The sequence below is a fragment of the Callithrix jacchus genome, chromosome 10 (genome assembly GCF_049354715.1).
Source record: "Callithrix jacchus isolate 240 chromosome 10, calJac240_pri, whole genome shotgun sequence".
In the NCBI taxonomy this organism is placed as follows: Eukaryota; Metazoa; Chordata; class Mammalia; order Primates; family Cebidae; genus Callithrix; species Callithrix jacchus.
Window position 1 is genome coordinate 76419755 of NC_133511.1, and position 13642 is coordinate 76433396.

The following is a 13642-nucleotide window of genomic DNA, read 5'->3' on the forward strand; positions in this document are numbered from 1 at the left end:
GCTTCCACGAATTGGAACATGTGGTGTTAATGTTCTGTTCATGACTTATTTTACTTCACATAATGGCCTCCAGTTCAACCTATGTTGCTGTGAATGACAGGATTTCATTTTTTATGGCTGAATACTATTCCATTGTGTATGTACAGCACATTTTCTTTATCACTCATCTGTTGTTGGACACATGTTAATACCATATCTTGGCGATTGTGAACAGTGCTGCAATAAACGTGAAGGTGCAGGTATCTCTTAGACATATTTTCTTTCCTCCCAAAAGCTGTTTCCTCACTTGAACAACCAAAGGGGTTTTTAGTCCTGGCTTGTGTTTCTTTGTAAATTCCATGTGCCAATAATCATACCCCAACTCCTTTCCCAGTCATAATTTTCAAGAATTATTTCTTGTTTCTCAACACCATACCCCTCCAATTTAGTGGTCAACACACCAAGTTCATTTTAACTCAAAGGAAAGGGCCACATCGTTAACCGCACCTTTGCCATAAGGCTGAGTGGATCTGTTCAATTGAGAAATTGTATTGGCTCCCACTCGAAGCTCTTTTTAGTCTGCCTGGGATTTAGAAGTGGTCAGGTTTTCTCACCCTTCAGTCTTTCACATTTCTGAATACTCGATATTCGTTTTCATTTCTGCTCCCACATAGCCAATTCTTTCTCTGGCAATAACTTGCCAAAGGTAGCCAAGAGAAGTTTGCATACTCCAACACTGATTCTTTTCACCATTTCTAAAACTATAGGCTAACCATGAGATGCTTTCCAAGTTATCACAGGTAAGACTTTTCCAAACACGTTCTATTCATGACATGTGCCACCATCTTTCTAGCAATTTTGTTTCTTGCCATGTAACTGGTAAGCCAGAACCTCATATTTTGAAATTTTGCTATTAAAGTACCCAATTTCTAGTTCAAATGTATGCATTAGTAGGGGGTAGGCTAACAGCTATAAACATTCTGGAATCTATGTGGCTTAATACACTAAAATCTTCTTATTCATGTCACAGTTCAATATTGGGAGTGCCCATTCAAAGACCCAGCATCCATCTAGTGGTTCTGCCATTTTCTTGGGTCTCAGTGTTCTCATCTGAATCCTTTGGCTTTGGTTGGCAGAGAAGGGAGTAAAAAGGGTATGAAGTATTGGGCAGAAGAGTTTATTTTTAGGGAACAAGACCTGGAAAGTGCTGCAGTTAACTGTAAGAAATACCCAAAAATTGTTGAGCTGTGGAAATTGGGTTGGTAAAAACCCAGCAGACTCAATCACAGCAAAATGTGTTCATTAAAAAAATCATAGACCAGGAAGATACAGGAAACTAGGATCAGGAATGGGGAAGGGGAAGAGAAGGAGGAACTGATCTAGCCCCTGTGAGGTATCTCATAGTTCAACGACCAAGGTTGGGGACCTCTGACTTGGTTCTGGGATGCACTAATATATCCAAAGGCATCAAATTCCAAAGATTTTAACTCAACTCCATAAAATGAGGAGGCATTTGGCTGCTGCCAGAGGTTTGGAAATGTGCTTTTATTTTCAAACTCAGGTATGTGACACTCTACAGTTCAATGCTAGCACACCTGTGTGAGGCTTAACAACATGAGGAACTGACAGCCAGTGATATACAAATCCAGCACTCCCTTTCCATTTACCCTATCAGGCTGTACATGGGAGCAACACATATGGCTTTGTGGTAGCCAGAAAGTGAAGGTCTTTTTAGGAGGTGACGTCAACAATGACACAAACACATCACTCTGCAACTGAAGGCAGGGAACCAGACTCCTAGGGCTAAGCAGAGATGTGAGACTTCAGAGGCATTTGGGGGACTTTTCTTTCAGATTCACATCGTCATTGGAAATCCAGGGCCTGTTCTCTCCAGTTCACTACCGCTTGGGCAGCAACTCCCACTGCTCCAGGTTGGTCTTTGCTTTCCAGAAAAGTTAGACCCATGAGTACTTTTTCAGCTATGCCCTTGTACATGTGGCTACTCTTATGCTCCCTTTTGGAGACGCCCTTTTCCTTGACCTCCCTTGCTTACAAATGGAGTAGGGTGTGAGAGAGCCTGTGCCTGGTAGTACTCTTGCAGGCTTTTCTGTGGGGCAGCTGAAGGTGCAGGAGTTCTCTACACCTGCTTTCGTGGCCTTTGACTCATCCAGAAATGAAGGCAGGAAACTTGTGACCAAGTGAACAATGGGTCAGCTGAGCCTGGCCCTTCTTTAAGGGAGGCAGAGATTGAACATTCCCCACCTGGAGTCCTGCTTCCACGGCCACTCTCTGGAACTCCATTTGCATCCTGTCTTTGGCTCTGAGGGCCTCATGTAGCTAAAGCTCCTTCAGTTTTATCCAGAACCCCTGGAAGAGCTGGACAAACCATCCACTCATGGCCCCAAAGTCTCTCTGCCCTGCTCTGTAACTCTTTACCTTAATGGCACATCCTTGATCAACCCTGGCTTGGGCCTCTCTCAGTCATTTTCTAGCTACTGTAAAGGATGCCCCTTCAATAAACATGCTGTTTTAAAGTGGGGCATGCTTGGGGTGAGGGGGGGGTCTCTCTGAAGGTTTGACTGTATGGAGCCTAGTCCTTGAGCTTGGAAATGGTGTTGCTAGTCTGGTCTCATTCCTGCTCTCTCACAGAGGAGACTGAGAAACAGAATAAGCTGAGGTTAAGAAAGATGTTGCTTTTGGCATTGTGATGTGGTGATGGTGCTGGTACTGGGAAGCATGTAGTATGTCAGCTGTCCCCAGGTGCTCTCCACCACCTTGAATGTTTGCTTGTTCTTTTAACCAACATTTAATTACACCCTCCCAAGCGTCAGCCACCATGCTAGCACTTACCCAAGAGATGGGTAAGACATGGTTCTTGTCTTTGAGGAAAAATGCTAGCGGAGACAGATACATAAATAGGCTGTGATATATTATAGGTAAAGGTCAATAATAAAAATGTTTAAAAAGTGCCAGAAAACACAGAGGAAGGTGTGACCTATTATGCTGTGTCTGGTGAGGAGTATGGAAGGAAGGTCATCAAAGCTGGTGGAGGGATAATTTTTGTACTTGGTCAAGAAGAGTGACCTAAAGAAAAGGGAAGAACAGCTGGCGAAAAACCAGTGAGTGAAGGCCCAGAGCTACGAGAGAAACTTTAGTTTGGGAGCCAGAGATGGAGCTGATGAGCCGCTTGGGGGAGTGAGACTGGAATGTGAGGCTTCCAGCTAGGAGACCATCGAAGAGTCAAGGACAGCACAGCTCTGGGGCCAGTCTACCCTGGGGTTGAGTTCCAGCCCCATGATTTACTAGCTGGGTGCGCTTGTCAAGTTATTTGTTCTTTTTGTGCTTCAGCTTCCTTATTTGAAAATGGGAAGGGTGGTATCCACTTCATATATTTTTTCTTTTTCTTCAGGACGTAAATGAATTAACACCTACATAATACTGAGAACAGCACTTGGCTCATAGTAAGTTGTATATGAGTTTTAGCAATGAAAGCAAACAATATCAATAACAAAACAAAAATGCAAAACAATGACAACAAAACCCACATGGAAATCAACATCCCTACAAAACTGATGAGGGCTGAATGAAGGCAGTGGCTATAAAAGTGGGGAGAGAAGTCAAAATGGAGAGGGGAAGTGCTCCTTCAGTTTTGTGCTAAATAACTGGTGATGCTCTGAAACATCCCCAATTATACTTAGGTTGGAAATCCTGTTGGAACTGAAGCACTAAAATGCAAGTTTACCCTTGCATGTGGTCACACACACGATAAGAGACTGAAGCAGAAAGCACATCTTCTCTCCTCATTCGCCCGTGAGGTGGGTTAACTGTTTTCAAAGAGATAATAGGGAATAGATGGTGCTGTACAGCAGCTCAGAGTCAGCATTTGAAATGCAGACTAGTAAGTCTGCCATTGAAGCCATAAGTTTTCAGTGTTTTTCAGACATCTTCAATCCATGTGGACAGCTCACTGAGCAGGTGCCTGGTGACTGCCCCATGCCTAGTAAAAATCTGTGGGTGGGTTGGGTTGGCATGCATCTTATTTATCCAGAGGCATACACCCAGAGCACGCTTTTGAAGGGTTGTTGGCTCTGTGCACATGCACGTTGTATGTATGTGTATACACAACTGTGTGTGTGGACAGATGCATATATAATAATTCATATCTTCCCATTTCAAGCACTGAGCTAAATTCAGCTTATACTTTTTTTTTTCTAAGAAGCCTTTACTACTTCTGTAAAAAGAAACTCTCATTCCAAAGGAGAGGATGGGAGGCTGAAGAAATTGAAAATGAGATGGGAAATGGGAATGATAGTCATTTTGCAACTCCAAATTCCAGGTCTGATCCTTAGGGTATTAGTCATTAAGCAAATTCTCCCTGATAACCAATTACAGAGAGGAAAAAAGAGAGTAAGCTTTTTACTGCCCCCTGCCTCCTTCTTCCCTGTGCCCCGCTCCCTACCCCCAACCACCAGTGAAGATGTTTTAGTTCTCCCCAGCCATTTGAGCTAGGGGCAGGAGACCTTCCCTTCCAATAGAGTTCCTTGGTGAAGGTGACTTCTTTATCCACTGGATGCTTTCCCAGGGCAGTTTCGTTGATCCTCCAAGAATAGCAACTCACTGTGTATCAATAGCTCCCACAGAAGTGCCGAGTGTTAAAGAAACCCTTCCTCACGACCTGATGGGATGGGTGGCAGCATGTCCACACCTGGGCCTGACATTATACTTGGGGAAAGGGTGGTAGTCTGAGTGTCTCAGAGCAGGGCACTGGCTAGGTGTGAGGTTTCCTACTGCTCTGTAGGCTGCTCATGCTGGAGTCCTGAGCTCCACCAGGAGTCCCTCTGGCCTGCTGAGCAAGTGGATCGTCCAACGGGCCCATCAGCCTGCTCTGCACAAGAGTTATAGGAATTGTAGAGCCCTAGGACAACAGTCAAGACCAGCATCACTGCAGCCATCATCCAGATCACTTGCCAGTGCTGACACAGTTTGGGATACATGACTTGTAAGAAATGGACCAATTCTTCAAGTTTGCTGTCAATGAAAAAAATAGGCAGAGGCTTTAGTATACTGGGCACGCATATGATACACAGACCCATAGTTCTCTCTGGGGATAGCTTCCATGCTGTCTTGAGCACTAGTTCTCAAACTCAGCTGTGCCTAGATTGGGTTGGCAGCAATTGTTCAAAATGCCCCAAGCACACTGAATAGGAATATACAAAGTTATGGTCTAGGAATCATTGGCTAAATTTTCCCAGGTGATTTTGATTCCACCAGTCTACAGCCTTGATGTTGAAAGCTACTTGACTAGATCATTCTACTTACTTGTTTGATCAACCATCCACACATGCCCTCACCTATTCACAGGGTGATTACTGATATCTACACTCTCCCAAGCCCAGGGCTACAGGATTGGCTGATCCATACTCTCATGCATCCAGACCATCACGGGACTGTGCATCTTTTTAGCACTTAGCTGTATTAGTGATCAGTTCCAAGCTCTAACCTGTCCCTTGCCTCAGATGCATAATTCATTGTTCTCAGTTCCACATCTAACTGTGTTCGGAGAGGAAGGACTGTGCTAAACTCATAAGAAGCTTGATATTCTGTGATAAATGACAAGGGACTAGATCAACCTCAGGAGGTCACTTCAAACCATCCAAGAGCAGGCAGAAGACTAGCAGCCTCTAGCAATCTCTGGGTGATTTGTTGATGATGTTATCTCAACATCATTAATATTTATTATCTAATTTCTCTCTCTTCCTTTTTCTTCCTTCACTCTCTCCATACTCCTTTCTTCTTTCTTTCATCTCTCTCTTCCTCTCCATTTTTGCCCCTTTTTGTTTTTGCTTCCTTCCCAACTGTCTTTCAATTTGTCATCTCTCTCTCTGACATAGTGAAAAGACATTGGGCAGATGGCCTCCTTTGGCAAGTCCATTCTAGAGCTCTCTGAAGAAGCCCTGAACCCCTTCATAAGCTAGGATTTTCTGCTGCTCTTAATCTGTAATTTTAAAAATATGAAAAATGAGAATACCGAGGATTCCTAAACCAAGGAGGTGGGGAAAATTATAGAAGTGGTTTCGGAAGATCCTGAGGCTCACACGCACACTCCAATGACCAAGCCATTGGCTGAAAAGCAGAGAGCTCAAATTTAGAACGAGTAGAAAATGTGTGACTTGCAATGGATTGAAAAACTCAATAAATACCCTCCTTAGAAATGGTCCAGATGCTCAGAGTGCCTTCCTTGGATGCTAAGGCCACAGGGAACATTGACAGGTTTCTCTTCCACGCGGGAATCCCATCAGATCGTTTCAATCACAATTAAGAAAAGCACAAAAGTGAGCACATTCGCTGATTTGAAAATCACTGGCTATTTTCACAACTGTTGGGAAGGGAGAGTTTAGAAGTGGAAGTGTATTTTCTTTCAGCCCTTTTTAGATTCTTTAGGTTCTATTTAGATAGAGTTGAATGCTAAAATGGAACCTTTGGGGCTATATTTCCATCCTTTAAAACAAGCTGCTAGAGTGGCTTCTCCCTACTCTAACTCCACTCTTAAGTGCAGCTCCAAAGGAGGAGGCCAAGGTCTGGCTGTGTGACCTTAGCTGGTCACCGGTGCCTAGCCTATAAAAGAGGTTAGAAATAGATTAGAAATAGAATTTCTTTGGAAGTCAATTTTTGGTTGTTATAAGTAAACTTCTGTTTCCTGAGAGTTATTGGAAACAGAATGGGGTAAATGTCATCTTAACCCCACAGAGCAGGTTTTAAAAGGCGTTGGGAGAAAAGACAAAAGTTTTAGCTTGCCCCTATGAGTCTCACTTGTTCAATGTCAGAAGACTGTGTTCTCTGTTTTAATATAATTAAGATATTGGGGTTCACCCAAAGTTTATTTAAACTGATCCTCAAGAGAGCCATATTTGTAACATAAATTGTTATATATAACAGATAAGTGACTCAGACAAAAAGACTTTAATGTGTGAGGTTGAATCTCTTAAGTAGTCAGCAGCTGGGCTGAACCCAATGTTTTAAAAATGCACTAAGTAGGACATGGAACTTTTAATAATTTCAAACCTTGCTTGTTAGTGAGGTACCAATATTTCAGGCGAGAATCATGTTTGAGAGATGGTGCGTGATAAACGTTACAGGTACCATTGCCACACACTGATGACCAGGAGCTGGACAGAAAGGGACCAAGCTAAGCCTTACTTCTCCTGGGTTTCATGAAATGGGAGGGAGCTGGCAATTGCCTGAGATCGAATTAGCTAGATAAAGCATCGAGGCCCTTGCTTTGCAATCCAGACTGTTTATATTCCATGTACTCTCTCTGTTTATTTATTTTTTGTTCTTTCGCAGTGTTTGGAAGTGTTAGAAGTTCTAGCCTGTCTCAGCTGTATTCAGGGGTGCCAGAGGAAGTGCTTTTTGTCCAGGGCTTCACTTGACTGCATTCAAGGGGAGGAAGGCAATGTGTTGGCCTGAGAAATTTGAGCGGAGAAGCCTCAGGACAGTGGTGAGGCCTAAGAAAAGGATCTGGTTGTCTGGAGTAGGGATTGTGCTTTAATTGTTAAACTTGGAGGTTCTTTCATTGGGGAGGCAGTGGGTACTAGCACAGGCTTGTTTTCAGTGGAGAAGCATTTCTCCAGTTCTCCTAACAGCTCTTCCCTTGAACAATGGGGTTGACCAGCATGGGCTGAGACCTCTCTCAGTGAGACCTCTCACTTTAGTTGAATCCTCCACTAACTGGGCTGTATTGGTAGCTCCTATGTGCCTATCCATTTTGATTCTAGTCTTCACTTCATTACCTGTTTGTTGCAATTATGTGGTTTCCAGAGTTCTCCAGCAACGAGGCACAGATATATACACTGATTAGATAATATTTCAGCAGCTGATTAGATATTTTGTCTGGAACTGCCCTGGACCCCAAGATATCCCAGGGGTCTAAAAAACAAGGATTTTGGTGAAGGTTTTCTAAGGTGGCTATAACTACATTTAAAATAATCAAAATCCAAGACTTGTGGTTTAAATATACTAATAGAGACAACATAGTTAAATATATGAAATTGGGCTGTCCTGAAAATCCAGAATGTTGGCATGATCATTATATCTATGCGGTAGAGTACTCCTCTTCTATGGGTGCTAGTTTATCCTATCCCTAAGCATGTACTTCTGGAGGATATTCAGGCCTGGTGGGGCTGAGACCTCATTCCCATAATATTTCATTGCATGAAGTGCCCTGGAACTAAATGAGATCATTTCTACGATTCTGCATCCTAAAGGCCAGGCAGAAACCACAAGTGGGACAAGATATAGGTCTATATTCTCTTTATCTACATGTTCTATTCTCCTCCCCCAACTTAGGGGAAAGTACCTTTGAAATAGAAAGTATTCTAAAAGAAAACCCCAAATATTTCTAGCCTAAAGTGAAGACACTCTCTGGATGACCAAGCTTGATTGGTCAGCATGGTAGGCACCTGTTGGAGACTCACCTTGTCACTGAGCTGAGTTTGCCCTCTGCTCTGCGTGTCCTCCCAGTTCCTGTTCTTGTAAAAAACCAACTCCAGAGCTTTAAGTCAGCTCCCTTGGTCTTGGCCCTCTCATGGGGATGGCTACCCATCATTTCATCTGGGAAATGAGCTAACTATGCCTGGGCTGGGAGGGACTCCACTCAGGGCCCTTTGCCCATCCTTAGCTCCAGGAGCTCTTGATTGTCATCTTCCCTCCCCATGACTGCCCCGACCTCTCAAGCTCTTGCAAACTTCTGATTGCTAGTGATCTCGGCTCTTTGGGATTTCCTCTACTCCCCTCCCAACATGAGTGCCCTCTTGGTTTCTTTGGCTACTCACTGAGGCCTCAGATTCACTGCTGCCCTGGACTGGCATTTCCAGGGATTTTGTGCATTTAAATTAGGTGAATTGTAACCCATTCCAGCAATAGCAAGGACTCCAAACACAGGCTTCCCACCTGCTTCTTGGGCCCTTTTCCTCTTCCTCAGTTTCTTCTACCTCTTCAGGTTCCTCAGGACTCTCACCCTTCTGTTCTTCCTCCTCCTCCTTCAGGTCTTGAAGTTCTTTGTTCTTCTTTAGACCTTCTTGGAATCTGGGGGACAAAAAGGAACAGTTGAGTCTGGAAAGGCCAGATGCAGTGCATCCTTTCCTGAGTTCCTAGGGGAGGGGGCTTGAGCAGCACCTCCAATAATTATGCACTTCCTGTGGTTCCACAAAACAGGAAAAAGCTGGGAAGCTCCACTGAATCCCAAGGCAGCTCATGCCAGTACCATTTCCCCTCACTCCTCAGTCATCCTTCCTGTTTATGTGACAGTGTGACAAAACTGATGAGGAAAAAATGTAGTGCAGGATCTCCTGACTGGGTTCTTATCCCACAGAACGTTCCATAGGCCTAAGATTGTATTTGTTCTCCATGTCACCATGGAGCTTCAGCCTCTCATCTGTGAAAGAGGGAGGGGGACACTCATCTCACAGGGCATTGGAATTATTTTTTATTTTTTTATTTTTTGAGACGGAGTTTCGCTCTTGTTACCCAGGCTGGAGTGCAATGGCACGATCTCGGCTCGCCACAACCTCCGCCTCCTGGGTTCAGGCAATTCTCCTGCCTCAGCCTCCTGAGTAGCTGGGATTACAGGCACGCGCCACCACGCCCAGCTAATGTTTTGCATTTTTAGTAGAGATGGGGTTTTACCATGTTGACCAGGATGGTCTTGATCTCTTGACCTCGTGATCCACCTGCCTCGCCCTCCCAAAGTGCTGGGATTACAGGCTTGAGCCACCGCGCCCGGCCTGGAATGTTTTTCGGAAGTGCCAGGCACATGGCTTGACCTAGAGAGGTAGTCAGTAAAAGTTTACAAAACCAATGAAGGAGTTCATGCCCATGCATTCCAAGGAGAGAGCACAGTTGTGGGTGAAAAACGCAGGTTTTCCAAGAGAAACCCTTGTGGTTTTTCTCCCCCAGGATCAAAATTACCCCAAACACACTCTGTTCACTTATCCTCTGCTGAGTGTCTAACACTAGCAATTTGGTCGAGCAAACCCACCACTGAAGCCCATGGGTTCTGTGTCAGTGGGAAACTATTTCTCCCTCATGAGCTATGGGGACAGTAGATGCTCGGGCTGCCATACATGGTCAGAGGTAAGCCTCTACTTTGAGGTTTGGCCCCTGCTCAAGACTTGCTTGGTCTCTCCAGTGCTGACAACTGGCCATAGGTGCTACAGAGGAGGAAGAGCTGGAAGTTGAAGAGATTCTGTGTGTAGGAGGAAGGGGTGACCAAAGCAGTTCTAGGAAGCAAAGCTGCAGCTGCTCCTGGGCACTGTTGGCAGCAGCAGGACTGCTCTGAACACGTGTCAGGAAGCCTCAGGCACCGCCAAGACCCACCCAGGGCCTCTATTTCCAGACTATTCTGAGCAGTGGCATTCTGGTGGCTCTCTGCCTAAAAAGAGGGCCGTCTATTTAACCACACCCGCTGACCCTGCTTCCTCCTGTCCTTCCTGTGGAACAGTCTTGCTCTTCCTATGCAGTTCCTTCCTGTAGCAAGGAGGTCCTGTGGCCACTGGCTGGTTCCCTACCGCCTCTAAGAAACAGGAAAGACCCATGGGAAGGCATCTTCTGAGACCTGCCAGGTGCCCTCAGCGTGGCCAAGGTCTGACTCACCCCTTGCTGAAGGCTTCTTCCTTTATCCTGGCCTTGGTCTCCTGACTAAGCTCCTCCAGGCAGCTGAGGGTCAGCGCAGGAGCAGAGACTTCACAATCTGGGTCCCCATTTGTCTTTCCACTAGTGAAAAGAGGGAAGCACAGGGCATCATTTCAGAAAAAGGTGGAGGCCTAAAAACAAAGCCACGTTTTGGGCCCAATTCCTTATTAGGAGTGCAGAAACTCAGGTTCTTTCAGTAGCTTTCAGATTTTTTTCCAATCCTTCTAGCCTGAGACAAGATTTTATAAAGGTCCTAGTCCATGAATTTTCTCCAGCCCATTAAATACGACACCAGTTCCCCTTCTCCTCATGCTCCCAAAGTGGCATTTATTTTTATTCCGGGAGGTGCTGTGATGGGTGCACTACAGCACTGAGATGAGGAAAATGGGGCAGAGCAACACATTTAAGGTCATTCCATCCCTGTCATCCATCTTTCACCTGAAGACCCCCACTCATTTTTTCAAATATCCACTGAGCATGACGTTAGAAAATAAAGAAATGCTTTTTATCAACATGGAACTTAGCAGAAGGAAAATCCCCCAAAAAGGACAGAAAAAGTACGTGATTAATGACAAATCATAACTTTTATGTAAGAAATTCTGTACAATGACAGAAAATAACATGGAGAGAATGTGTTTCCAAAAGGCCTCTCTGAGGTGCTGAAGTTGAAACACAGTCCTGAACAATGAGAAGTCAGATGTATTCATAGCAGAGAAGAGGACTGGGCACAGTGGTCCACGCCTGTAATCCCAGCATTTTGGGAGGCCAAGTGGATCACTGGAGGTCAGGTGTTTGAGACCATCCTGGCCAACATGGTGAAATCCCATCGCTACTAAAAATATAAAAATTAGCTGGGTGTCATGGTAGGCACCTGTAATTCCAGCTACTTAAGAGGCTGAGGCAGGAGAATTGCTTGAACCTGGGTGGCAGAGCTTGTAGTGAGCCAAGATTATGCCACTGCCCTCCAGCCTGAGTGACAAAGTGAAACTCAGTCTCCAAAGACCAAAAAACAGCAGAGGAGAGATTATCCCAGGAAGAGAATGTAGGTTATATAAAGACTCTGAGACACAAAAGGTACTGAGTTATTTGAGAAACTAAAAAGAGGCAGTGTTGCAGGAGTTAACTTTTGGACAAGAGACATTTGCAATCCCTGTGAGGTATCCAAAGGGAGATGTCAAGTAGACAGCTGAATTCACCAAGTGAGTCAGGGAAGAGTTCTGGGCTGGAGATATTCATTTGGTGTCATCAGAATACAGATGGTATTAAAGTCATGGGGATGGACAAGATTGCTTAGGGAGGTAATATGAGGAAAGACAAGAAGAGGACCCAGGACCAAGCCACGAGGAACTCCACACTTGGCTCCGGTGGAAAAGAAGGCGTCTTCGGAGGTGGCTGAGAAGTAGCAGCCAGAGAGGTAGGAGGAAACCCAGGAGTGGGTGGAGTCTTGGGAGCCAGGAGACAAGAATGCGTCAAGGTGGGAAGAGTTATAGGTGCCACTCACTTCTGAGAGCCTGAGTCCGAAGCGCACAGACAAGGTGACTATTAGATTTGATAATATAGAGGTCAAGAGGAGCCTCCATGTAATGGTGGGAGCTAAGCACAGGTTGGAATGTGAAGTAAAGAAAGGGAGGTGGGAAAGGTAAAGCCACAGACACAGCAATTTCAGTAGGAAGGAGAGTAGAGGGGTGTGTTGGAGGGAGTGCACAGCTGAAGTAGGTTAAGGGATGATGCACATTTGAATGTAGATAGAAATGGTCCAGTAGAGAGGATGAGAGAAAGGGATGCCCAAAGGAACCCAGCTTCTGCAAAAGGAAGTAAAGACAGACCTTGGAAAAATAGAGAATCTCTCCTTGTTTGTAACAAAGGGACCAGGATGATGAAGTTGTTGGGCTGGAGATGTGGTGAAGGAAAGTGAGAGGGCTCCTATGGGAATGTAGCTTAGGTATCCTCTATAAAGTGGAAGGCAAGGTCATCTGCTAAGAGTGAGAGGCAGAGGGGTCCAGGAAGGTTTGTAAAGAGAGGAGGGGTGTAAAGAGTTCCTGTGAAAGAAGGAAAACATACTAGAACATCATGGTAGGATGACTGGGTGGTGCTGGGAGATCATTAGAGGTATGGGATCACAAGTTTAAAGGAAGTATCCAGATGGCTATGCTTTCCCTAGAAATCCTGCAGCCCACATTTGTGTCCTGATTTCCAGTGGGAGCAACGTCGTCATGGAGGAGTCCACCAACAAGGCAACATTGTAAGCAGAGCTTTCCAGCCAGGACTCCGAAAGATCACAGCTGCCACTCTCCCTGAACTCTCAGGCAGGGTTTCTGAGTGAGCCTTGTATCTTCTCCTCATCTTGGCATCAGTTTCCCATCTCTTAGTTTTCCTCAGACCTTTTAAAATTCACATTTAGTCAGGCTGGAAACCACAACCTATTGTGAACAAGAAAGATAACGCTCTAAAAATACCAGCTATTCATAACATTTCTCCTTTTGCAAATTACATTATCCACTCCCTTCCATGTGACCTTGGCTTAATGTGCAGTTTCCTATTTATCTAAATGATTGGAGCAAGAGGAGGAAAACATAGCTACAGCCAAGGGCAGGGAAAGTAATTCTTTCATGAAATATGCATATACATATAAATATAGGAAATGAGATATTGGTATCAGACTTTTGAATTCTTTTATATACAGCTGTCAGCCTTAGAGGTTCCTTAATGTTAAGCATACATGAAGGAGGACAGTGTAGTATAGAGGAAAAGAACTTGCCTCAGGAAAACCTGGATTCAAATCCCGGCTCCAAGACATGCAAATTACTTAATCTTCCTGAACTTCAGATTCCTCAACTGTAAAATGGGGATAGTAATACATATCTGATGGTGGAGGTGTAAGAATTAATGAAGAAACGTAAATAAACTTTCTGGAATATGGCACTCAACAAATTATACCTATTACTATTGTTATATAGTGTAAATTGACTGGCAC

General features: G+C 44.6%; 1 protein-coding gene across 18 annotated transcripts in view; it reads right to left on the reverse strand.

The window, feature by feature from the left end:
- Window positions 1-1505: 1505 nt before the first annotated feature.
- Window positions 1506-13642, reverse strand: part of IRAG1 (inositol 1,4,5-triphosphate receptor associated 1) — a 121310-nt gene continuing 109173 nt past the window's right edge. For all 18 annotated transcript variants that reach the window (XM_035265761.3, XM_078340494.1, XM_002755047.5 and 15 more), the window contains 3 exons: window positions 10630-10749; window positions 8929-9063; window positions 1506-5007 (listed from right to left, as the gene is read on the reverse strand). In XM_035265761.3, the coding sequence (XP_035121652.1) occupies window positions 4764-5007; window positions 8929-9063; window positions 10630-10749 (499 nt within the window). In that variant the 3' untranslated portion in view covers window positions 1506-4763. The remainder of the gene's footprint in view (window positions 5008-8928; window positions 9064-10629; window positions 10750-13642) is intronic.